At 46.3% G+C, this 27,982-nt stretch overlaps 1 protein-coding gene across 7 annotated transcripts in view; it reads left to right on the plus strand.

Moving 5' to 3' along the window:
• COBLL1 (cordon-bleu WH2 repeat protein like 1) overlaps positions 1-27,982 on the plus strand; it is a 777,739-nt gene that overhangs the window by 393,374 nt on the left and 356,383 nt on the right. For all 7 annotated transcript variants that reach the window (XM_069616309.1, XM_069616308.1, XM_069616306.1 and 4 more), the window contains one exon: positions 24,593-24,769. In XM_069616309.1, the coding sequence (XP_069472410.1) occupies positions 24,681-24,769 (89 nt within the window). In that variant the 5' untranslated portion in view covers positions 24,593-24,680. The remainder of the gene's footprint in view (positions 1-24,592; positions 24,770-27,982) is intronic.

Here is a 27,982-nt window from a genome sequence, read left to right on the forward strand (position 1 = left end):
GTGGAATAAAACACTTACTTGGAGCTTCCTTGTCCCCTAACTGGGGGTCACCCCAGTAGGTTCCTACTTGCCCTGTCCCCTAGTGAGGGTTTTGCATCGCAGGCTAACTTCCCTAGTCCCAAAAGAGGCGGCTCCCCCTTGAGGACAAGGGACAAATTCCCTGGATTGTTCGCGCTGTCTTCTGTTTCTTTTGTTCCTGCACTGTCGGACTTCCGGTCAGCACATGTCCTTGCTTCTGGTGCATCGTAGGCCTCCAAAGATACTGAGGTTTTCAGCAAGGTACCTTGAGGGACTGGAGGGTGATAGCCTTGTGGATGATGCAGCAGGACTTGTAAGTGGTAAGTGCTTTCAGCGGAAGCCAGTACAGTTTGATAAGGGTTGTAGTGATGTGAACGATTTTGCAGAGTCCTTTGAGCTGTGCTGCAGCATGTAGGACACCTCTCAGGGGTGCCAGGGTGATCACCAAAAATACAGAGGCTAATTTCCAACATCCATGTGGGAGAGGACGAAGTTGTTTGCTAAGATGAAGAACTTGATTTTCCACAGGAGGTAAAGTTGGTATGGGCTCCTTGATTTAGAGTTGTCTGTCAATGTAGAACCCAAAGGATGTGAATGTTGTGTTGAGTCAGGAGGGTTCTGATTGGCTCCATGTAAGGTTGAAGATCAAGGGGGAGAGAATGGGTCCTTTCCAGACTCCACAGGTGATGGGTGGAGTTGGTGATCTGAAAGAATCCATTTGGTGTCACTGATCCCCGTATGGAGATGTATAATGTTGGCAAGAGTCTGGTGGTCTGCTGTGTGTAACATGGTAGAGATGCTAAGAAGAACCAAGAAGGAAGCATAGCCATCATCGAGGATGTTAAGGTCATCATCGATCATCACCTTGATGGTAGCCATTTCCATGCTGCATCTGGGTCTGGATTCATATTGGTAGAACTGAAGGAGGTTGTTGGCATTGATGTGTTGGAAGAGTATCATGGCTACTGCTTTCTCAAAAATTCTACCTAGAAAAGGAAGATACGTGATGGGGCGTTGGTTGGTGTGGTCATCAGGGTAGAGTGTTTGTTTGTTTGTTGAGAAGCAGAAGGATTTGTCTATTCTTGAGGGCTATGGGGAAGTTGCATTGAGTGAGGGAGCTGTTGATTGCTCTGTAAGGGAGGAATACTTCATTCGTAAATGTCTTGAGTACACAGCCGCAGGGAGGATGTTGTCCATACACAATATGGCCTTGAGGGATTCAAAGGAGTGTTGGTGTCAGTGCTGGCAGATCATGCTGATCTTATTGTTGAAGAGAGTTGATGGTGGAGGAATTTCCAATGGTGGCTGGTAGAGTGGGTCAGGGAGAGGGTTGATGCAATGCTTGATTGATGGCTTTGAAGAGAGCGCTGCTTTTGTTGTTGGCCTCGACTTTGATGTTCTAGTAGTAGTTTGCCTGGCAGTGGTGATCAGTCATCTGTTTGTAGTGCTGAGTTCCTTATGCAGGAGGAGGTCATATGCGCTGCAAAATTGTCACCAAGTCTTTTCTTGTTTTCTAATGGTTCTTTTGTTTAGGGTGAGTTCTTGAGTGTACCCGAGTGCGGAAGGTTGAGTCTTGAGGGTGCGTTGTTCTACCGGGGCATGTCCGATATTATTGGGTTCCATGGCTGGTGTTGAGTTCTTTAAGGAACTAGGCACAGTCCTGGTTCTTCTGAGGTAGATCTGCCCACATGAGGTTGGAGTTTGGCTGGGTTTTCAATTAAAGCTTCCTCTGGGAATCTCTCACCAGCTTTCATATCCAGCAGCAGGCACAGACTGCCACCACCCACTTCCAGTAATTGGTGCTGCTAGGTCCCGATCATGTTTAGTAACTTATAAATCCAGCTCTTTGTCAATTCCAGTAATAGTTCCACCGCATGATTGGTAACGGACACTGCTTTGCTGCTACTCATTTTCAGCAATAGGTAGAGCTAACTTCCACTCATCTTGTGTAATGGGTGAAGACCACTCCCACCTTTTACAATAACAGAAAGCTACCACTCACGTGCAGCAACATTTACAGACATCTGTTCCTTGTGTCCAGTAACAGGCATAGACATATATCCTCTTGTCCTCACCACAAACAGTAGAGCTACAGCCACCTTCCACATGCCCTACACGATAAAGCCTATTTCCACACACATGGGTACCATTTCCTGTGGAACCATGAAGCTTCATTTGCACCAATGTGTTCTTATTCTGGCTTGATGATATGAAAAACGATACCTAGTTCTATGCTTCCAGAGTTTTATGATTACCTGGGCAGTACCTCTTGCAAGTCCCAATTTTGCTGCTGTCCATCTTTCCATACATAATGTCTCTGATGGGGCATTGTCTGCAGTCCACAAGCAAAGCATTTAGCTCTGGGAGGTCGACTGATAGCAGCACAGCAGAGCTGTGAGGTCTTTGACACAGCCCATATGTTATGAGCTGTTCTGTATTAACACATTGACGTTTTAAACGCATTTAAGAAATATTGCACTTTTATTTACTATTTAATTTGAATGAACATAATTAATAATAAGTAGCATAGCAAGCTACATAGTTGTGTATTAAAAAGAACCACATTACAAACAAGTTTCGGACCTGCTCTCTTTATTCCACTTCACCTTAAGACGGCTATTTTTTCAAAAGAGACTTTTATATCCAATCCTGCTGTCTCCAACAATAATTGTGTGACTCTAGTCCATGTGAATGGTACCCCATCCAGATATATATTCTTTGTCAGTTTCTTTTCTGGGCCTCCAGACTCTCAGCAAAGACGACTTCTGCTGCACCCTCTGTACACTATGACACACATGTTTTAGCTCTATTACTTACTCTGTCCAAATGCTCAACTCTACAGCCTCTCGGGTTCTGACGTTGTAGTTCATCATTGCAAACCTGGGCAAGCAATGCATGTTGTGGGCTTTTGTGTTGTACCTGAATACATTGTTTAGTATGTTAAACGCCTTGTTGCATAGTATATAGTGGCTTCATTGTTATTTCTCCAAAACGCCAGACACCACCGCCATTTGAGGGTTCTTTTAAAAACTGGCCAATTAACCTGGACACAAACCACTAACATTATTTGTGTTTCTACAGCCCCAACCTCTCTTTGCACCCAGGTACACTAACTGGTTCTCTATAGAACCTCTTAGGCTCTTGGCCAAAACAATAGGCTTCTTTCCATTTTATAAAATCTTCTCTCAAATGTGCAGCCCACTAATGCCTCCTAAAATGTCACCAGAAATGTTCCACACATCTGCAGTCCGTCTAGACTTTTTATTTACAATTATAATGTAGTAATTTAGCAGCAGATCACACTATCTTGTCTCGAAATGGACCACATAATCTGTTTTCCACCAGCTTGTTCCCTCCATACCCCATCTTCACGTTTATTTTAAGTTGACTATATGATTTGCCCTTGACTTGCCCATACCCTCTAGTGACTGTTACCCTGGATGCAATGTATTTAACCCTACCCACTTACCCTCCTTAGCTCTTCTGAAGGCATTCCATGCTCCCCAACCCTTCCAAAAACATCCAGCTTGCTAGGAAACCATGCAGACACACTGGAAGTTTATATTTCCTGTAGAATATTGATTTGTAGTGCAGACTTGTGATCCTCGCTAAATAGTATGTTTTTTGATTTCCAGTGTTCTACGGGAATGTGTTACATGATATGTTAAAAACACCCTGGAATAAGATATAATGCTGTAGGGAATCCGTAGAAATGACCAAAAAAAACGAAACAAATGGGATATTTATTCAAATTTCGGCTGAACGAAAATTACGACAGCCTAAAATTTTGAATAAATTTCCCATTCGGGTTGATTATAGTGAACAAGGAGAGCAGGGGTTGCGGGCGTGTCCCCGGCTCTCTTGTTCACAATGATCGCAACATGGGTTGTCGGGGTGTCCCTGCGACCTAAACAATGAAGGCTTAAACATTTTTAAAAAGGACCGTGCGGCGCCGGTTCCCATGCGCGTAAGTGAAGGGAACCAGCATTGCAGAGGAATGGAGGAGCCGACGGCACACAGCGAAGTGTGCCGCCAAAAGGTAGGTAAGGGGGTGGGTGGTGTGTGGGTTACCAGAAATGTCCGGGTGAGAGAAAAACGAAAGTCATTTTCATTCAAATGACATTCGTTTTTTTCTCCCTCAGACATTTCTGATTCGGTTAAATCATGGACAACCATGCTGTAAGCTGCATTGCTCTAGCCCAACATTAACCAAATTAAACAACACTTTCTACAAATCTCTCTTCCAGTGCTGCTTGCTTTGTTTTTTATTTTTTAATCACAATTTTTATCATGCCCCACTACAAATATATGTTTTCTACTTTGGCACTTGTGTATAGTCAATCTGAATACACTTTCCCCCTGTATGCGTCTCTCCAGCCACTATGGACTTTCCGATTGCACCCCATGAGGTTGATGCCTTCTTCAGATAGTTATGAATACATCGTTGTTGTGCCCAGAACATCCGATTGGGCCCTGGGAAGATAGGGCGTGCTTTGCCCATCATCAGTGGCCTGCTTAAGCCTCTGTTGGGGAGACCAAAGCTGCATTCGTTTTTTTCTGCTTTGCAATCTGCCTGACCTTGGGGTTTATCGCTAAGTTTAAGATTTAGGTATTTCCTGCTCCCCATCAGATGACTGCCTTGCCTATCGACCTGACCCCTCCCACCCTCCATGCCACTGTCATGGAAAATCGTCAACGCCAGATTCGGTTTACAGGCATTGTTATCAATATTTAATATTACCTGTCCAAACAATTGGAAACTGCAAAAGGAAATGTAAAAAGAAATATCAAATTATTGACAAATGCTTTGAACACCTGGTATGAATTGTTTAAACTCCTCTTTACACTTCAATACGTACCACAGATTCCAATAGGAATAATGTCGCAAAAATTTCCTTCAGTCAGTCCTGACTTTTTATTGCATAGTACTATGGATCCCTGGCCTTTACTAAGAGAGTTGGCCATACATTTCCCAGCGCCCATTGCACTGTTGACTTGGGCTGGGTGAAATTGTTAATCCGTTCCACCAGCCGCAGGAGCGAAATGTGTCTGATTTTGTTCCTCTTCGCCCCATTCTGCCACCCTGTTTATCTAAAAGAATGGCGCAACGTTTTTCGTGTCACTGTGTACCGAAAAGAGACGCACAGTTCATCATGTTGCTGTGTGAACCGAAAAGCGCTGCACGAAGTTTCTTGTGCTGTCGCATGAACCCAACACACGAGAAAGGTAACCTCCTCGACCTAATCATCACTGCACTGCCTTCCCTCCTACAGCTCTCCTTTCCAGCTTTACTGGTCTGACCACCTGGCCGTGCCTTTCAACATCCTGCACACCACCCCAGTGAAGCACTCCCACCAGAAAAATCTTCAAGTTCTTCAAGAAGGTTCCAGTGGAAGCCCTCATGGAAGACGTCGCCAGCCCCACTTCACATGCACTGAACACTCCCAACTGAACTGCGACTCTCTATTGGAAGCACTCAACCCCACCCCCTCAGCCTCCATCGACCAACACACGCTTCTGAAACAACACACATGCAAACCAAAACTGTCAGCACCCTGGTACACGCAAGAACTCAAACTCGGCAAAAGAGCCACCAGGAAACAAAAGAAAACCTGGCGCTGCTCCAGGACCGCAGCCAACATGGCGCTCCACAAGGAACTCAAAGCAACCTGCCAACAACTAATCAGCACAGTCAAGGCCTCCTATTATCGGAACACAACAGCAGAAGCCCACAACAAAAGCACAGCCCTCTTCAACGTGGTCAAGCACTGCGTCAACCTGCTACCCGACCAGGCCATACCACACTCCATCGAAAAATCCACTGCCATCAACACCTTCTTCATCGACAAAATCAAGATTCACCAGCACATAGACACCAGCTCTTCATCCACAGACCCACCTCACGTCCCTCCTCATGAAATCTCCACATCCTGAACAACATTCAAGAGACTCTGTACAGAGGACCTGGTAGAGACCATGGCCAACCTCAAAGCCACATCATATACCAATGACATCCTCCCAGCATCCATCCTCAAGACCCTCCACGCAGATTTTCAACTTCCCTACCTGGAGATCATCAACCCTAAAGACAGGACAAATCCTCCCTCTACTTAAGAAACTCACTCTGTATCCCGACAACCTAGGTAACTATCGCCCCATCGCTCATATTCCCTTCCTAGGTAAGATCATAAAGCAGTTGCTGCACAACTGCAGTAACACATCGACACCAACAATCTTCTCCAAACCTACCACTCTGGGTTCAGACACGTATGCCACACGGAGACGGCAACCGTTACAGGTGGTGGCCGATGCCGTCAACATCCTTGACAACGGCCATCCCTGCCTCCAGTTTCTACTAGACCTCTCAGCCACTTTCGACATGGTAGACCACCAGGCGCTGACGGACACCCTACATCGGTGCATGTGATCAGCGACCTTGCCCTACGCTGGTTAAAGTTCTCCCTCGCCATCCGCCAGCAGTTTGTTCAGATGGACTCCTCTAGATCCCCAATGCTACCCGTCACCTGTGGAGTCCCGCAGGGTTTCATCCTCTCCCCATTGATCTTTATGCATGGAGCCTCTGGCAGCCCTCCTAGCCACATACATTCACATTCACTGTTGGGGACAATTCTCAAAAATGTGCTAATTCCCTCCACCTTAGAGACCCCAGCAACTTTGCTGAATATTGAGGACTTGATTTTTTTACCTGGAGAAAGTGAGACCCTTTTTTTCCACTCTCTCACTCTCTCATGTATTTTACATCTGTGTTTCTTTTGGTCATGGAGTCTGACAAACTTCATAGGTCTCATCTTTTACATTGTGTCACACTGCACCTTCAGTGCAGTGGCACAGGGAAGTCTTTTAGATTTCCCAAGGTTTAAATACCTTCTCTGAGATCAACTACTGTTTCCCAGAGCAGTGGAGGGAAATTGACTTCACTTAGTCCTGTAACAATTCTAGACCCAGCACACCCTATCTTACAATAGAGTGGTGGAGGGGGTTACTTATTGCACTCTGTGTTGATTGGATGGCTGACTGTCCGGCAAGGACAGCCACCCTGCTGGGTGAGTGACGGCTAGGCTGTAATGAATGGGAGAGAACTGAATAAAAGGCAAGTCTTTTGGCTTGGAAGTCCGAGTCGACCACTGGACGAATGAACCGAAGAAGAGCTTGAAGAGGACGGTTGCTGCAACTCCTGGACCGTTGGTTTGCCCCTTGAAGCCCTGCTGCAGGTCTGAATCGCCAAGTTTGCATTGACAGAGAAGCCCCTGCAAGGACGACTTCTTCCTTTTGAGTTGGTGGGACCAATCAACTCCCAAGTAAGCCACCTGGACACCCATCTCGGAGCTGGTTGCATTTCCTCAGAGTGCTGCAGGAAAACCTAGAGCCAGGGAGAGGGACACCATATTGTGTGCGTTGCTTGTAAACTGGCCTAAAGCTTTTGGAAGATCCTCTGGTCTGCTAGGAAGCAGGACTGACCCAGCCTGACCCCCCTCAGTTGAGTACGGGACCTCCGATGTGAAGAAAGTCAACCTTGAGAGCCAGGGACCGCACTTATTGCTATTTGCTGTACCACAAGGAGCTGAAACGTGGAATAGCCACTGAAAGTAAAGTTTTCCGGTTGCCAGTTTGGACAGTGCCAGTGCAGTGCACTGCAGGAGTCCCCCTCCCCCCCAACGTCCTCACTCCTGTCCCCACAACTGAGGCCCAGGAACAGTGAGATCTGCAGAGCTGCACAGGAACAGAAGTCTTCTGCTGCATCTTTTCTTCTTTACCAAGGTACTGTAAAACAAGTCTAATAGAACTTACCTCTTACTGTGGAAGCGCTTGTAACTTCTGCAACTCACAAGTCTAATAAGCTTGTGGCCTTACATTTGATACTACTTTTTATCAAAGGCTCCTTAGAATTTGTTCAAAGACTTTTCAATTTACCTACCTGAAGTGCTGCATCCTATGCAAAGACTTTTGCCTATTGACTTTGGCTTACCCTATTGAATTGAATGACTCTTTTATTGCTATCTGAAAGTATTTGCCCTGCTTAAGACTATTTGTCATTTCTTGTGTTCTAATAACCTTTGCCTTTTACAAACTATTAAGAGCGTTCTTTATGCCAACAGTAAGGTATTAATGTCCCCAGCACCCATGTTACTGAAGTCACCTGTGGGTGAAGTTGTGTCTGTGGGCCATCCCAAAAGGGCCTTGTCTGATTCAGAAACTCCAGAGTGTACAGTATTGAAGTGTATTTGTGTGTTACTAGTATATTGATCCCTTCTAAAGAAGGCTTTATAACTGACTGATAAATACATTAATAATAGTTTATACAAGAAACCTTGAGTGTAAGAGTTTATTTGAATACTTGTAACTGTGAATCTCTGTGTAATTCCACTACTGCTCACATTTCCCCTCTTCAGATAAGCCTGGCTGCTCAACACGCTAACAAAACGGTGTAGTACAAGCTTATACCAAAGGTTGAGTTGCCTATACCTGTAGTGTTCCCAGAGGGTACTGCATTCAAACTTTGCCTAACATCCACCAAAATGCAGACAACACACAGCTATATGTGAGGGTCAGAAATGTGAGGCAAACAACTGTGTGAAGGTTTTTCAAAAGATGCCATTTTATTAACACAAAAGGTTGGTTAAACGCCTCAATATCCCTACCCCGAGGAGGATTTCTCTGCCTAAAGTAAACTAAAGGAAACACTCTTACAACAGGTTTATGTGCATCACCCTTGTACATACAACAAATGAATTAGGTAATGTGTGGCAGTTCAAATGCATCAAATATAACTATTATATTAAAAACCTGATAACTGTCTCTCCTTGTAATCTGGGAGAAGTCCCCTTCCCCAGATTCAAGCAGGATTCTGCTGAACAGTTCCAAAAGGATAAGGACATCCTGTCTTTTAATAAAGTTCCAACTCCGTTCTTTTGATTCCAACTTGACAACAAAAGTTCTGATGCAGCTCGGTTTCCTCCACTTTAAGTTAAACCAACAGTTCAAAAAGTTCAACAAAGTTCTCCTCTTTCCACTTGTGACAAATAACCTATGGCAACATCTTCACATAAACTAAGACTACTTCCAGATTTCATTAGGATCAACAAAAATGTCTGTCAGGATATTTCTGCAACAGTTCACAAAACACTTGTTTTAACAATTGTAGATGATTCTGCAGCAGTTCACACAACACTTGCTTCAGTAATATTGATTTGTCAGGATGATTCTGCAGCAGTTCACACAACACTTGCTTCAGTAATATTGATTTGTCAGGATGAATCTGTAGCAGTTCACAAAAACACTTTAGTGATTCTACCACTTCTTCTTCAAGATTTTTAACCACACCGCGGTACTTCAAAGACTTTCACCATGTCCACTCACCTACCAGGCTTACTACTTCAAGGTCCTCTGCACTGGTGTACTCTCCTGCCAAGATAGAATAAAATGACTAACTACAAGTACTTCTGTGGTAAAGGTTAGCTTCCGAACAATTTAGCTATGTGTTTTGCTCTCAAAATTCAGGCTTAAGTATTCTTTCTGAGAAAACGAGAAACACACTAGTGCTATTATTTACACTCTTGTGTTTGCCACACACAATGCAGGTTATGCTCCACACCTCCTGAATATCTGTCAGATGGATAGCCCTCCTGTCACTCTTGTTTCCCCACTTCTGCATGAACCAAATGTTGACAATAGTTCTCTCCCATTTTTACAGTTCTTTGGCTTTGGCTTTGGCAATGTGGGTTCAAGCCAGTTCCTCTTATGACCCTATGTACATGTGCAATATGTTTTACTAACAATGGGTCCTTTTGGCTTCGGCAATGTGGTTTCTTTTTAGATTGCCTAAGTAGGATTCTCTTTTGGTTTTGGCAATAGTTGTTTGTATTGGTTTCTTTGAATATTGCCTTTTTTTGTTGTTGACCTTTATCTTGACCCACATAAATACAACCACACCACTCTGGTCTGTCATGTTCTTATTTTGCCACTTTCTCCTCTTAACATCAACATGGTTTACAAATGCATTATTATTCAGCATTTTGTCAGTTTGATATTCAAAATGAGAGCAATTTTGTCTCTTCACTCTCGTTATTCTATACCTTTGATTCGGGCACCCCAGTTTGGCCAGCAGGTGATCACAGAGCGCTCCGGGGTCATACTACCATAGTGAATTCAACAGGGCTGGCATGTGCGTCTGCTCGCTCCGCTGCCTCCAGGTCTTCTGCTGTTTCATGTGGCCTGGCGACCTGCTTCCTTTGGTTCCCTGCGGCCTGCACCACTCGACAAAGGAGCTTCCTCTGCTCCAGACGCTCTCAAGTGCTCGCCTGCCTCACTTCAGGGAAAGCTTACAAAGTTCACGCTTCTTGCCACGCAACCTCTGCAGTTCACGTCTCCAGGGGGAAAGCTTCCAACTTGTACGTTTCCCACAACCCGACCTCTGCAATGAAGGTTTAAAGAGGACTAGACCCTCTCAGGACCGGCCACTGCCCAACACAGGATTTTCACCCGGCATGGGGGAACTTCCTGGGGTACACTTCTTGCCCTTATGGTAAGGAAGATGTGACTTGTGACTTGTGATTTTCCAGGTCCATGAGGGCCGCCTTTCCCACCTGAAGCCTCCAGTCCAAATCAGCACTCTGACCAGGGACTTCTCCACCCAGCTGGAGGAGGCCGCTGAGATAGCTAAACCAGAAGTCTTTCCAGGCTTCAGGCAGATGGTGGAAGAGAGAATCAACCTAGCTGATGCCTGTGTGACTCTGGAACAGAAGCAAAAGTTGAAACAAGTTTTTTGGATTTCCAAGATCTCTTTGCGGTAGACTCATATGACTGTGGTTGCACCGACATCCACACAACAGCAATTCCCACGGACCCTGGCATGACTCCAGTGTTTGTGAAGCAATATCGCTTGCCTCTCGCATCCATGGAGTCCCTTACTGAAATAATTAAGAAGCTTGAGTCCCGGGGAATAATCCGTCCAGTCCACAGCACTTTCAATAATCCGGTGCTGGGAATATTGAAGCCAAACGGCCAGTGGAGACTCTGCGCTGACCTTAGGGAGCTCAACAAACGGGTCCATACTTCCCGATGGCCTCTGCCCTACATTGACCAAGGGCTGGCCCAGATCCAGGGGTCACAGGTATTCACTGCAATAGACCTGACCAATGGATACTGGACCGTGCCTGTCAGTAGGGAGGACCAATACAAACTGGCTTTTACCTTTGGGGGCCAGCAGTACACATGGACTCGGACTCCCTTCGGATACCTCAACTCCGGCAATTAATTCAACATTTTCCTACATAAGGCCATGCCCGACCTGGGTACGAGGGGTAACCTGGCTTATGTAGATGATGTCCTCATCGAAAGTTCATCTGTGGTAGAACACATAGCGGAGATCTGTTATGTTCTGACACAGTTGAGGGCCGCCGGAGCAAAACTTTCCTTTCAGAAAGCACAGTGGTGTAGAACCCATGTTAATTTCTTGGGGCATGAGATTACTCCAGGGTCTCTGTGCCCAAGAAAAGAAAGGGGAAGCACTCCAGAAACTGAAGGATCCCACAACTCTGCGGGAACTAAGGAGCCTCCTCGGGCTGACTAATTACAGCAGAAAGTTCATTGAGGGCTACGCAGAGATCACCAGACCCCTGATTCATCTTTTGAAGGGGGGGGTCAAGTGGGAATGGGGTCCAGAACAATCCGAGGCAGTAAGACAACTCAAGAGAAGCCTCTCACAAGCGCCTTGCCTAGCTTACCCTGTCAGAAACAAGGAGTTCTTCCTGGAGACAGGGTTCTCTAATACGTGCTTGACGGCAGTATTATACCAAAAGCATGACAAGGTCAATAAAGTAATCTCCTATGCAAGCAAAACTTTATCCTCTGTGGAGGAAAAATTCAACGATTGCGAGAAGGCACTCCTGGCAACGGTATGGGCATTGAAGAATTACCGCCCGTTTATCCAGGGGGAACACATCATAGTGGAGACTCCACACCAGCCTCTGCAATACCTCCAAAGTGACAGAATCCGGGCCGGAAATGTGAGTAATTCCCGAATTACTTCCTGGATTCTGTCAATGCAAGGCTTTCCTGTAGAGGTCAGATAGGGCCAAAACAAGAAGAGTCACCTCGTGCAAGGTCTGGCTGACTTGCATGCTTGTGCCAGAGAAAACTGTCTCGAGGACAAAAGTCCAAAAATGAAGGACAACATGGAGGCATACCTTAATTCCCCACACAAAGTCTTTGAAGAAGACAAGTGTGAGGGAATGCCCACTGTCTATGTGGACGGATGCTCTTACCATGTTGACAACAACGGGGAGAAAGAACTGGTGGCCGGCGTAGGGAATGCATGGGTGAAGGAGTTTCCAGAACCCTCCGCTGGATACAGAGTTGGTCCCCGAAGTAGTCAGGTGGCAGAATTGATGGCTGTGTATCAGGCCATCCTCACTGCTGTCCAACATCAACTCCACGAACTGGTCATAATCACAGATTCGGATTATGTACGGAACGGGTTCGTGGAGCACCTGGTCAATTGGAAAACCAGAGGCATGTTATGTGCTAATAACAAACCCCTGAAACATGGGAAGTTAATCCAAAATATTAATGATCTGGTCACATCGAATGGGATGACCATCTACTGGAAGAAGATCAAGGGTCATTCCAAAGTAGAGGGACCAGACAAAACTGGAAATGACTTAGCTGATCAGCTGGCCAAAACCGGGGCCATCCAAAGGGATCTAATACAAATAGAGTCCCTGTTAGGGGAAATCCAGGTCTCTGCTATCACTAGGTCCCAGACAAATGCTCACAATGATCTTTCAACTGCACAATGGAGTAAGGAGACCCCTGATGCTGATTTGATTACAGCTCAGAAGGGGGATCCAATAATTGGTAAGTTTTACCAACACATTGAGGACCCTGAGAACTTTCCCCTGATGGATACCGATTACATTGGGAAAGAGGACCTAAGAGTGTTGATGAAATGTCCAAAAAGGTTCCGAATCCAAGACGGTTTGTTGGTAAGGAAATCCCAAGCTGGCCATGATCAGTGGGTGGTTCCTACCTCATTCCGAAGCCTGATGTCAAGTCACGCCCATGATGCGGCCACCGCCGGTCATAGGGGGTTTCACACAACACTTGTGATCTTAAGAGAGATTACATACTGGCCACACATGGGGCAGGACCTCGACCAATAATTGAAGGGGTGTCTTGTGTGTGCACGATTTCAGCCATCATCCCTCACACACTGTGCGCCTCTCCAAAAGAGGGTTGACACTGCCATGGTCAGATTTGCAAATCGACTTTGTAGGCCCTGTAATTCGCTCGTCTAGAGGAAACAAGTACATGTTGACTGTTACATGCTTGTTTACCAAGTGGGTGGAATGTCTCCCTGCCCCAAACTGCAAAGCAGAAACAGCAGCTGCCCTGATGATTAACCACATCTTTTCCCGTTTTGGCCTACCTCAAAGGATTGAGTCAGACACAGGTAGCCATTTCACCAGCGAGGTAATGACAAAGATGTGGGAGATACTGGGGTCAAAAGGAAGCTACATATTGCTTACCGGCCAGCTTCTTCTGGAGCAGTAGAGAGCTACAACCGAACCATTGTGAGCATATTAAAAAAGTTTGTGGCAGATTCTGGGCCAAGTTGGGTTATCCGATTACCTCTGGTCCTAATGGCCATCAGATCTACCGCTTCATCTGCAACTAAAATGTCATCATTTGAGTTGATAACTGGACGCAAGATGGTGCTTCCTCAGCATTTGCTCTACAGGACCCGCTGATTAATGCCTCCACAACTCATGAGTATGTGGAGAATTTAAGGAAACACCTTCAACAGGCTTTTGCCTATGCTCAGAGGAATCTAGAAAGATCAGCTGATAGCATGAAGACCCACTACAACCTGAAAACCACCAGGAAAGTATACGAGGTGGGGGACCGGGTCTATCTATACAATTTCCAAAGAAACCAGGCCAAGCAGCGAAAAGTTTTGCCTACGTGGAAGGGACCGTTTGAAATTATAGCCAAAATCTCCCCTGTAGCCTATAAGATCCGCATCCCTAAAGGTAGTCTGGCGGAAGGGGAAGACAAGTGGGTCCATATTAATCAGCTAAAGTGTTGCCATCCCAGGCACACTCTGCAACAACTGGAGGAGTCCTCTGCAATACCAGAGGGGACCGCTCCAGATTAATTAAATTCCCATCCTAAAATATCCCACATATAGTCTCTAAAATATTATGACTCTTGTAAGCAACTGTCTCTGAATGATATCTTGTTTTTCAAAATAAGAATGCTATGTCTATTGAAGTCTAAAATGTATATGTCGCCGCACTATATCAATAGTGGGGGAGAATTGTCTATGAATAGGTATTGCCGCTTTCCTTTGTCGTCCTACGAGAAAGGAAACCATGGAGACTGACCAAGGAGGAACACCCGAGGGGCCCGGGGTACCGCCCAATATTCCCATCAGGACCGGCGAGGAGAACCGATCGATCCAACCGGATGGAGGAAAAGATGCAGAACTGTGCCATCTACAGAATTGGGAGAAGATGATGCAGACATACCAGCATGTGGATCAAAACAGTCTTTGCACCCGACTCCCCCTCGACTCAAATTTAAAGTGCAGTCGGGCGGGGGGGTTTGTCAAGGGTTTTGACCCATGTTGAATTATTAGACGGGGTAGATGTGGGGATGAGCTGTCGCCGCCCATCATTCTATCCCAGAACAAAACTAAATCAGTAGACTGGGTGGATGTGGGGATGAGCTGTCGCCGCCCACATTCACGCCAGAATCCAGGAGATCTGCGCAGTTTGCGCACACCAAAATGGTCACCTAATCTGCCACCCACCAGTGCAAAGAAAGGTGGTTCTGTTCAAAATCCGTTTTTTTTTTAATGTCAAAAAGTTGCTAAGATCATGGGCACAAGACCACTCTAAAGATACAACCTTCTTGTGGGGGGTTCCACATCACCACTCTACTGTAAGGATGCCATCAAAACAATGTTAAGCAAGGGTCCTATACTATCAAGCAAAAGACCACTCTATTGAAATGCAGTAATTCAAGACAGATCCCAAAAATGGGTGCAGTACCAGCTTTGTCCATAAACCGGCGCTAGCGGTCTAAACTCTGACAGGGAAACTGTATTTAGGAGTTGCAAGAGGGGCAGGGACTTCAAAGCCTGTTGGTTAATTAAAAATCTTGCCACCTGCTGTTCCCAGAGGCCAAGAGGCTGAGAACTCTTAACACCCCAGAGACTCGCAACAGGAGGCAGGATATCACATGGCCCTTCTGAGTGAGAAGGAGGGGAGAGACAATAGCCCCTTTCAGTTGAATGGGGTGTGTTAATTTTGAATGTTGGCTGTAAACAGAGAGCTGCCTGTGAGCAGAGACATGTGATCCCTGACCCACCCAGCTTCAAGGGGCGGGCAAGACTTGAGTGTGGATTCCTATTGCAGCAAATATATATTTTATAGAAACATTGATAACTTATTGTAACCAAATGACAGGAATGTACAACTTTGAGATTCTTAGTATGAAAAATGCCCTCATGATTTGAGTCCAAACTCCAATTTCTACGGTGTTCTAGGACCAAACCCGACTATTTATTGATATTACAGACACCGGGTTTATGCTAGAAACCTAGTAAATAGCTGGAGTGTGTGTAGGAGGAGGGTGTACACTGGTGTAATTTTTGATACAGATTTAATATTGGTAAACCAATTAAAAACAAAATTAAGTTGTCATTTTTTAATGCAAGCCCCCAGGAAGATCAGGGTCGGACAAGCATGGACCATAAGGAATCTGTAATATGTACATGTAATTTCAACAAATTGTGTATCTAGGAAATATGTATTTGGGTCAGAAATAGATTTGTGTGCAATTTGACAAGGGGAGGTTCCTCTGACCATAAAACCTACAGCATCACTCTGACACTCCATTCCTTTCCCCCCCAATCAAGGGAGAGAGGAAAGCTTGGCCAATGACAAGTGAGAGGAGCAGGCTTAGCTAGGCCAAGGCACACACCCATTTTCAAAACACATAAAAAGTGCCACTGAAACCCAGGTGGGGACATTCAGTTTCCATTTCTGCGGAGCACGCTGACGGACGAATTCACATCCAGAGATCCAGACTTCAAATCCACCAATCTCCAGAGACCAGAAATTAACTCCAGAATTTGTAGCAGAGAGGCCTGAATCCACAAGCTGAATCCTCTTCAGCAGGCCTCTAAACCATCCAAACTATTCAACAGCTGGGCGAGCTGTTTGAATTCTTTGCCAATAACTTTTGCAAGAACCTGTAGCAGTATCCAGAAAGCAGTGCTGTATCCGGAACCAGAGAGAACCAGAGACCAGACGCTGTGAGCAGAACCGCCAGAAGTCCCGTTCAACCTGTTGACCAGATCCGTGACGAGGCCCATTCCTGTCCAAAATCTAGTGTGAGTACCCAGCGAGCCCTGTGCCAAAACCAATCTCTTAGTTCAAAATAATCTAATCCAAACTATTTTAACCTATTTAGAACTACCTCAGAGGAATTGTGTGTGTCATTCTGTCCTTTTTAAAGCTGAAAACTGTCACCTGTCATTTTGAACTTTTAAATTTCAAATCCGAAAAACTACCTTCACAAAAGCGTCCGTATCTCTGGAACCATTTGTGCTAGGAGCGAAATTTAACTTTTATCTTAAAGCTAAGATTCTAGGCTTTCCAGCGAACCTAACCGACTTGCTACTCCTTATAGGGCCTCCGTAATTACGCTCAACGCACCCGATTACATTTGCTGCGATTTGACATTTTGCACAATTTCAGCCACATGTAAAAATCAGCAGCTCCTTGCTTTCCTTTGCTAAAATTAGTTTTAACCTGCTAGTTACTCATAGAGCATTGCTAAAGTGAGCCTGAACTAATATCAACTAGATATCACCCACCCTGAACCTCCAGAGGGAATTAAAAGCATTTTTTGCACATTTCTCACTTCATTGTCATCACATTCAAAGCATTGTGGGCCTGCGTTTCAAACTTCTACCTGTTTTCCTCTAAGCTTGTTGGGGGGGAACTGAACTGAATTATATTTGATTGCATTCCTGAGGACTGTATGCTCTCCTTTTTCATCTCCTTACCTTGCATAAAGGGGGGGTGGTGAATTGTCAAAGAAAAGTGATTACATTGCCTTTTGTTGAAGTCATATCAAGTTTATTTTCTGTACTGCAATTCATAATTGCATTGTCCTTGAAGCCATAAAAGCATTCTCAGCTATTTTATCCTCTCTATATCACTTCTAAGCCATCAAAAAGAGTGTACCACTGTAACATTATCCATTGTTGATCACTATCATCCTCACAAGTGTGCTATCAAATATTAATCTACTATAAAAGTGTGATATATATATACTGTCTAATTTTTCAAATAAAACCTTTTAATTTGTGAAACAAACCTACTTCTTGGCTCGGTGGGGTCAGGGGGATTCTAAGAGAGGGGTGTGATATAAGGGTTGTCATCCACAGTACATGAACTGGACATAAAAATATATCAATAAGGGTTTCCATCAGCATCCCAGACTAGGCATTGACTTAGCTGTAGTGTTGAATTGAATCCGCTTACACTACCCCAACCCACCCACCCTACCTTCACTCTACCCCAAAAAACCTTCACTCTACCCTACCTTCACTCAACCTTTTACCCCCCCACCCCCCCCACCCACCCTACCTTCACTCAACCTTTTACCCCCACCCACCCACCCTACCTTCACTCAACCTTTTACCCCCACCCACCCACCCTACCTTCACTCAACCTTTTACCCCCACCCACCCACCCACCCTACCTTCACTCAACCTTTTACCCCCACCCACCCACCCTACCTTCACTCAACCTTTTACCCCCACCCACCCACCCTACCTTCACTCAACCTTTTACCCCCACCCACCCACCCTACCTTCACTCAACCTTTTACCCCCACCCACCCACCCTACCTTCACTCAACCTTTTACCCCCACCCACCCACCCTACCTTCGCTCAACCTTTTACCCCCACCCACCCACCCTACCTTCGCTCAACCTTTTACCCCCACCCACCCACCCTACCTTCGCTCAACCTTTTACCCCCACCCACCCACCCTACCTTCGCTCAACCTTTTACCCCCACCCACCCACCCTACCTTCGCTCAACCTTTTACCCCCACCCACCCACCCTACCTTCGCTCAACCTTTTACCCCCACCCACCCACCCTACCTTCGCTCAACCTTTTACCCCCACCCACCCTACCTTCGCTCAACCTTTTACCCCCACCCACCCACCCTACCTTCGCTCAACCTTTTACCCCCACCCACCCACCCTACCTTCGCTCAACCTTTTACCCCCACCCACCCACCCTACCTTCGCTCAACCTTTTACCCCCACCCACCCACCCACCCTACCTTCGCTCAACCTTTTACCCCCACCCACCCACCCACCCTACCTTCGCTCAACCTTTTACCCCCACCCACCCACCCACCCACCCTACCTTCGCTCAACCTTTTACCCCCACCCACCCACCCTACCTTCGCTCAACCTTTTACCCCCACCCACCCACCCTACCTTCGCTCAACCTTTTACCCCCACCCACCCACCCTACCTTCGCTCAACCTTTTACCCCCACCCACCCACCCTACCTTCGCTCAACCTTTTACCCCCACCCACCCTACCTTCGCTCAACCTTTTACCCCCACCCACCCTACCTTCGCTCAACCTTTTACCCCCACCCACCCACCCTACCTTCGCTCAACCTTTTACCCCCACCCACCCACCCTACCTTCGCTCAACCTTTTACCCCCACCCACCCACCCTACCTTCGCTCAACCTTTTACCCCCACCCACCCACCCTACCTTCGCTCAACCTTTTACCCCCACCCACCCACCCTACCTTCGCTCAACCTTTTACCCCCACCCACCCACCCTACCTTCGCTCAACCTTTTACCCCCACCCACCCACCCTACCTTCGCTCAACCTTTTACCCCCACCCACCCACCCACCCTACCTTCGCTCAACCTTTTACCCCCACCCACCCACCCACCCTACCTTCGCTCAACCTTTTAACCCCACCCACCCACCCTACCTTCGCTCAACCTTTTACCCCCACCCACCCACCCTACCTTCGCTCAACCTTTTACCCCCACCCACCCACCCTACCTTCGCTCAACCTTTTACCCCCACCCACCCACCCTACCTTCGCTCAACCTTTTACCCCCACCCACCCACCCTACCTTCGCTCAACCTTTTACCCCCACCCACCCACCCTACCTTCGCTCAACCTTTTACCCCCACCCACCCACCCTACCTTCGCTCAACCTTTTACCCCCACCCACCCACCCTACCTTCGCTCAACCTTTTACCCCCACCCACCCACCCTACCTTCGCTCAACCTTTTACCCCCACCCACCCTACCTTCGCTCAACCTTTTACCCCCACCCACCCAACCTTCGCTCAACCTTTTACCCCCACCCACCCACCCAACCTTCGCTCAACCTTTTACCCCCACCCACCCTACCTTCGCTCAACCTTTTACCCCCACCCACCCACCCTACCTTCGCTCAACCTTTTACCCCCACCCACCCACCCTACCTTCGCTCAACCTTTTACACCCACCCACCCTACCTTCGCTCAACCTTTTACACCCACCCACCCACCCTACCTTCGCTCAACCTTTTACACCCACCCACCCACCCTACCTTCGCTCAACCTTTTACCCCCACCCACCCACCCTACCTTCGCTCAACCTTTTACCCCCACCCACCCACCCTACCTTCGCTCAACCTTTTACCCCCACCCACCCACCCTACCTTCGCTCAACCTTTTACCCCCACCCACCCACCCTACCTTCGCTCAACCTTTTACCCCCACCCACCCACCCTACCTTCGCTCAACCTTTTACCCCCACCCACCCACCCTACCTTCGCTCAACCTTTTACCCCCACCCACCCACCCTACCTTCGCTCAACCTTTTACCCCCACCCACCCACCCTACCTTCGCTCAACCTTTTACCCCCACCCACCCACCCTACCTTCGCTCAACCTTCTACCCCCACCCACCCACCCTACCTTCACTCAACCTTCTACCCCCACCCACCCACCCTACCTTCACTCAACCTTCTACCCCCACCCACCCTACCTTCACTCAACCTTCTACCCCCACCCACCCTACCTTCACTCAACCTTCTAACCCCACCCACCCTACCTTCACTCAACCTTCTACCCCCACCCACCCGCCCACCCTACCTTCACTCAACCTTCTACCCCCACCCACCCTACCTTCACTCAACCTGCTACCCCCAACCCCACCCTACCTTCACTCAACCTTCTACCCCCACCCCCCACCCTACCTTCACTCAACCTTCTACCCCCTCCCACCCACCCTGCCTTCACTCAACCTTCTACCCCCTCCCACCCACCCTGCCTTCACTCAACCTTCGACCCCCTCCCACCCACCCTACCGTCACTCAACCTTCTACCCCCACCCACCCTACCGTCAATCAACCTTCTAACCCCACCCACCCTACCTTCACTCAACCTTCTACCCCCACCCACCCGCCCACCCTACCTTCACTCAACCTTCTACCCCCACCCACCCTACCTTCACTCAACCTTCTACCCCCACCCCCCCACCCTACCTTCACTCAACCTTCTACCCCCACCCCCCCACCCTACCTTCACTCAACCTTCTACCCCCACCCCCCCACCCTACCTTCACTCAACCTTCTACCCCCACCCCCCCACCCTACCTTCACTCAACCTTCTACCCCCACCCTACCTTCACTCAACCTTCTACGCCCTCCCACCCACCCTACCTCCAAGTACACCAGATAAGATTTGGAAGTGGGTGTCTTTTTACTCACTATTTTTTAACATTGGGAGTGGCATTATTTTTTGGGAAGTCCAATTCACAAGGAAAGTATTTTATAAGCGAGTAAAAATGTTTTTTTTATATTTCTTTGAACCCATGTTTACTTTTTCCAATCGGGCAGTAATAGAAGTAGTTTATTCAAGTGGTACTACTGGTCCAAACATATTCATGGAGCTGTGTGGGTTAAAGCAGGGGCAAGTGTCTGTTTCCTAATTTTTCTTGGGAATATTTTTACTACTTCTATTAATTTTTTAGGAATAAAAGTGGCCGATACACCCCTTATCTGAAGGGATGCTACCTTCACTCTCTACACCCACCCTACCTCCACTCTCTTTAGCCCCACCTATCCTGCCTCCACTTGCCCCATCCACTCTTTATTTAATATCTAAGTAAATATATATATAAATTCCTATAAAGACAAAAAAAACACATTTTCTTTTTTAAAAATTTTTTTTGGGGTCCCCCAAGCTCCCTCATTTTCCACCCTTATAACGCCACCTCAAACCATCCCGTCCCCACATTATTTAACGTTTGCAGTGTTTTTCCGTGTTATTGACCACAGTGAAATGTACCGCTCGGTAATGTTTTAGATGAATTGACTGGGTACCCAACTTTTGTGTATTCCATCTCTTCTATAAACTGCTGTTGATTGTGACCATGTTTGTTATTAGATTTTCTTGAGAAGAACATGGCTGTATAACCGGAATGTGTTTAAGTGACAAATATGGCTGCCGTTTAATCTTGTAAAGATGTAATGCGTTTAGCGCTTGCTCATTCAAGGATTGTCTTCATAAAATCTCTGTGTTGCTTTTTATACATTGAGAGTGAATACCTTGACGATACTATAACGTTTATTTGAGAGAGAGAGAGAGATTGAGAGAGAGAGAGAGAAAGACAGAGAGACAGAGAGACACAGAGAGAGAGAGAGAGAGAGAGAGAGAGAGAGAGAGATATGATCTGCGCGACGTGGTGTGTGAAAGCACGTGCACAGTGGTATGGCGCGATACACATGCACCGGCAGCTCACTGGCATGTAATCTTTGGAGAGCAATGCAACAGATAAGCCACTTCCTTTCATTTAGTCTACATATTTGACCCCTGTTATATTTTAAACAATGCATACTCTGGGAGAAAACGGCGTCCCTTTCCTCTCTGCGCAGTTTACCAGTGGGAGGAGTAGATATGCCCTCTATGATCCAGGCTGCTGAAGTAAGTCAACTAATGTGCCTCATTTTATGTTTTGGAGCTATGCTCTGCTAGCATTATATATATTGATGGCATTACAAGACCTTGTTTTTAAGATTACATCAGAATCTTTCAATTATACACGTTCCTCTGCACCACATCGGAGTGCAGGTTTACGTGTAAAATAGAAAGTACGACTCCACTGGGAAAGTTATATTGGCAAAGAATTGGCAGCAGGAGTCTCCTTTCTCAAATGCAATATGCGTGGTCTTGATCCCGTTTCCCAGCGCTACACTGAACACATGTAGAGAGAGTTTGTGTACATGTAGACTGATATGTACGTGTTGGACTCCATACAGAGACTAATGTACAGCAGGTGACTGCTATATCTTTGGAGCATGTGGTATTGTGGAAAATATATGTTTTTAATCAAAAAGAGAATCACTTACAAACATTAGAAGAACAAGAGCAGCAATGACGCACTCCATAATCGGTCTGAATGTGTTGCAGGGAGTTAGTGGGAGTGTCTTATCCCGCGAAATGTGACTGGTGAACCTTAATGTAGGCCAGACCTCCGATTCAGAAACCAGCACCTTTAATAAGGTAGGAAGTGAGGAAGCCAATAGCCTTGTTTTATGTTTATTTGTTTTTTGGCACACAGGTCGATGGTGGATGAATGGAGCCGATTACAGCGAGAGAGGAGGGGGGTGGGGGCTAGGGGAGAATGGTAGCACACAACCGGGCTGATAAGTTAACGTGGGTAACTTGGAGACAAAGGAATATGCATGGTCCCAAATTGTGCCAGGAGATATTTTTGGATGATGCCTTCTATGTGAGAAATTTCGTAGCTGGCTTGTGCTGTTCAAAGGCTTAACTTAAGTAAAGGCACTAGTCACCTGCTTGGTAGGCGTGGCACAAGCCATTTATTTTCCCGAGTGAAATAAAATGAGGACAATTGAGTTGGGCAATATCGTATGTAAAGTTTTAAATATTACAAGCAGGCAGTGGCGCAACACCATTGAGCTGACCGGGCTTCTGCTCCCACCCTGAAATGTTGGACTAAGTTGACTCGACCTGGCTGAACTATAGAACAGTGGTCAGAAAGAACAGGACACAGGTGTTAAACAGCACCTGAGCTTCGCTGTTAACAAAGACCCATCAATTACTAACTTAAATAATTTCATTGTTAGCACCTGCATTCACATGCATACATTTTTAGGCAATTGAAATCGGGATGTGGCATTAGTACTTGCATGCTAGGTGAGTGATTGGAAGGGTATATAGGCCAGTTCATTCTCACAGCAGTCCTTAAGTGGGTGCTTTCGGACTTCAAGGAGAGAGTTAGCTGCGTGTAACATCCAAGCTGCACTAGAATAGTCTGATTAGAATGCCTAATGAAGTTGGAGGTCCAGCACACAAATAGGTTTACCCCTCCCCAATCGTCTCAGCTCCTAACATTTGAATTGATGTGCTTGCCTGCAATATAGGATCAAGGCTGCTTTGCATAAAAATAAAGTGCATTTTGGGAAGATAAGAACGACCAATTTATCAAACATGTCTGTGCTAGTAATTCAAACATTCATTCCTTCTGAGCATGCAATGCACACTGGGTATGGTGCTCATTTCCTCTGTCAGAATAGTCGCCCTGACAGTAAAATGTGTGTAAAGCATGAGACCTATATACAGCTTTGGAGGTGCACATCATCCTATTGGATGGGGAAGCGCCTGCGTGGGTCCGCCCACGCATTCAGTAATTTAGAAGAAGGACTGCGCCTCCGATAATTGAAAGAAAGAAAGAAAGAAAGAAAGAAGACAGTTTCATTGTTTAAGTTCGGGCAATTGAGCTGTTTCATTGTTTGAGTTTGGGCTTTTAAGCGAAGTATAACTTTTAGATGTATTCTGTGAAGTGTTGCAGATCACTGCTCAGCTGCATAAACAGAAGCACTGTGTCTCTATGCAGTGCAGTGGTGTGGCGCTATGCAACGAGCGCCATAAACCACCCTCCAAGGTGAGGAAGCTCTCTGGCTCCCACTCAGGAGACTCGCGGCAGTCAAGGGCAGAGAGCTCCGTCAACATGGGTTGTGTAATAATACATTTGGACATTCTATGAAATGCAGATATATCTGAAAGGCTTGCATGCCAGCTGTGCCACACATCCTTTCATCCATCACAAGAAGCCTTATATTTCGGGTGCCTCTTCTAGTTAAGATCTATGACACCGGACATGTAGTGGCGGTAGCATGGGACTTAGCAATCCTTATTGATACAATGCTTGGATCTTGCTTGTCTCTGGTTTTATTCATCAGGTCTTGAGCATTCTATTTACACTCTGTGGGTCTGATGAATTGTTCAAATCATAGTTGTAGAATAGATCGTATTTTAGACAGTACTTGCACAATAATGTTTAAAACAAATGCACTTGGTAACATTGTTATTTTGCTTGAATGCTCACGAAGTAAAATGTTTATTCCAATGCAGAACACCAGAGACTGCTTGGCAATTATTCTCATTAACACTTTGCATGCATCTTTTCTAGGCGAAAACATAAAGGACAAGCCCCTCGACCTCCAGCTGACAGAAGGTCCCTGGAAAGCTCCTCCGCGTGTGATTTGGACTCGGGTGCAATGGAGCAGAAGGAACACCTTGATCGAGACATTCAGTTAACCGTGGTCCTTCCAGATGAAGTAACAACATCTACCTCTGTTCATGGCAGGTATGTCAACTCAATCTCTGTTTTGTACATGTCTGCGCTTTGCATGTCCCATGTTCAGGTTTAATGGACCCGCTATTCATCAAGACATACTGTTTTTTGGGGAAGATTTGCAAGAAAAGCTGTATAGTTATTTTGTCACCACAAAGATCTGTCCAGTGTTTTGTTTATGCTGAAAGATGGCAAAGCCACCCAAATCCAAAATAATCTGCTAGTGTGGGGTTCCATTTTCGTGTAAGGATATAAATATGGTTTGGTGTCAATCCTGTTGGGCACCCAACTGGTGGACGGTTTGTGGCACAACAAAACCCCTTCCCTCCCTCCCGACTGTGCCACCTGAGACTAGTAGAAAGGGAGATGGCCAGTGGAGGGTCTGTTGACAGAACCTCCTATAGGTGTATGCCTTGTAGGAAAGTGTGCCTCGCAAGTTCTTTAGAGATCATCTATGATACTTAAGACTTAAGGGAATGGGACAGGGCACAGAGCTAACCAACTGCAAATATACGCTCTAAGCAGAATACCTCCAGAACCCACTGTTTACTTCAATAAGCAAAATCGATCGATTTATTTTCACAGGAGACCTAGGTCTCCAGCTTGGGTAACTGCAGCAATAGGAGCCCTTTGCATTTGGTGGGATGGCACACTGGGATCCCCACCTGCGAGGCTTGTTGCTGTACTGTGAAGGTTAGCCACCTCTGCTACTGCAGAAGTAAAAGCTGAAAGTTGCAAAGGGGGTAGTCTTTTTAGCACTTGAAGGTACAAAGGAGGTTGCATTTTCCCTGATGACGTACACATCGCTGATATCCCTGCGATATTAATGGCCCGGTCCCTGGGCCATGTAGTAAGTAATTTTGAGCAATTTAGTCAACATTTGGACAAGTGGGGCATGCCCAAAATGGGGGGCCTTGTGCCAAATGAGCTCCCACCTCTCCCGGGTCTATGGGTGCATATTTACCAATGCTCATGAATTTCGAGTAAAGTAAGCAAAGTCTTGGGGAAATCCTACAGAGTGATAGTCAAGCATCTACAATTTGGGGTTCTCTTTCTCATAGAAAAACAGTATCGGACTAGGAAATACAGTTTCACTTCCTTGGAACCCCTCGTTACTAGGTCCCCTAACTCTCAGGAGTATGGAACTTTGCAGGAATACAAAAAGTCTTACTAGCCCTACTTGGTAGATGGATGAAGGGTCGGACTGGTTTGTTTGAGCCTTCTTCACCCCTTTCAAATGTAGCTGTGCTTTAGTGAGTCTACTTTATGTGCCTACCTTGGTTGGAGTACAATTGTGCTTTTCAGCCTTAATTCATGAAGAATTTCCTGAGGAGATTCTTGGCTACTGCTACTGCTTTTTGATCTTTATAAAGGCCGGCCTTTGCCATCACAGACCATCTCACCTGTTGGGCATATAGGATTTTAATGCATAAGTTGTCAGGGGCTATTGACACTGGGTCCATAGGCATATTGCTCTGGGGATTTCACATTTATTCCGCAGTCTTCAGCATGGTCTTCCTTGCAATGCCACAGGTACACTTCCAACGGTACTTCCCTACATCTGTGGCTAATGATGGCCAGTATAATCTTGTCCAGACTAAATCAAAGTCGTACCCTTGCCTAGAGGATAATTGTATCATACACAGATTTGAGAACCTTTGTGCTAGGTTTATGTGAACACCAATCATTGAAAGGCTTGGAATGGTAGGCTCAGTGTCTCATGTTACAAGATACCTCCTTGCATTACTGGGGCACCCACTTCTCTCAGAAGCAGCCGAGTCAAAGAGTGCACACAACTGACTGTTGCTGAAATGCAGAGCTTCTTGACATTGACTGGGATCTCTCAACTGTGCGAGATAAGACTTGGAATAGTCCTTTCCACAGCAACTTGTTTTTGTAAACCATGCCATGATTTGCATTGGCATTTGACATTCTTATTTGTCTGCAAGGATTGAATAACCCAAGTCTTCAGCACATTGGCCACTCCATTTATCTTTCTTGGAAAAATCTTTCTTCCTTTCTCTTTAGAGGGTTTCACAGTTCAGTTGATCTACATCTGTATTTGTACAAATTCAATCAGAAATGACTTGCAGGAACACATTCAAAAATGGGGGAGGCATTCCCCAGAAGGGTTCCTATACTATAGCACATGGATGCGAATGAATTGAGAGCCAATTTGGGGGCATGGAACAAGCGGAACATAAACAAGGGACAAAAAACAAACAGGCGACTTACAAAGTTATATTATAAGATTATCAATAAGTCACAGACACTAAATAAATTTCAATTTTTATCAAGAAAAGTGAATAGGGGTTCTAAATCTAAGGGAGGTCCCTATATGCCTTCCCTCGACCATGAAGGGGCCTTCCTCCTCCCTGCCAGGTTTCATTTTCTCAAACGGTCTTGACAAATATTGCTTCACTAAAGCCTAGGTAACCCTACTGTCAAAGTCGGCCCTACGAGAGGGTATCTAAAGGCCATATTCTTATCCGACTCTCTCAGGGACTTTCCAAATGACCTAATCTGATTGCCTTCCCCTATTCGGTTTCAGTTATTCCAATGTATCACAATTCTGTCACCACCCACCTCTCCACTGATCTTATCCACCTCCCTCCTGATCACACTCCTCGCACTATCCCTGCCTCTACTCAACTTCCTTCCAATTCAGTAGATCTGATCTCCCAATCCTTTGGTCTATGGCCAGATGCAAAGTGTACACTCTTACTGCAACTCCACCCGTCCCCCTCCCTTCACAGCACATCATCCGCACATGCCGTGCTACCTTGCTTTGGCCAGAAACAGATACAAATTTCTCCCGCATGGGGCCTGGCATGGATTCACATGCTCATGAATATTCCCCGTCGTCGGTCTGAGAATCCTCGGTAAAGAAAAAATCTGTTTCGTTTCTCAACTGTCTTTCTACTAATAACCAATCACTGGTCTCTGGGTCACACTGCCCCCAGCCAATGACTGCCCTCTACCTAAGCCCCTCCTCTGGCAGCCATCTTCAGATATGGTAGCACGTAAAGTGGCAGTAGAACCAAGAGAAGAGCGGCAGAGGGGTTGGAGGGAGGGTTCGCATGTGAATCCATGCCAGACCCATGCTGGAGAACAACAGTTACAGTTAAGTAACTTGTTCCTTCTCCAGCATGGGGTCTGGATTGGATTCACATGCTCATGAATACAAAAATACATAGCAGTACAGACATGCACAACCACGGGAGG

Source organism: Ambystoma mexicanum, chromosome 9 (assembly GCF_040938575.1).
Source record: "Ambystoma mexicanum isolate Mex_15411 chromosome 9, UKY_AmexF1_1, whole genome shotgun sequence".
Lineage (NCBI taxonomy): Eukaryota > Metazoa > Chordata > Amphibia > Caudata > Ambystomatidae > Ambystoma > Ambystoma mexicanum.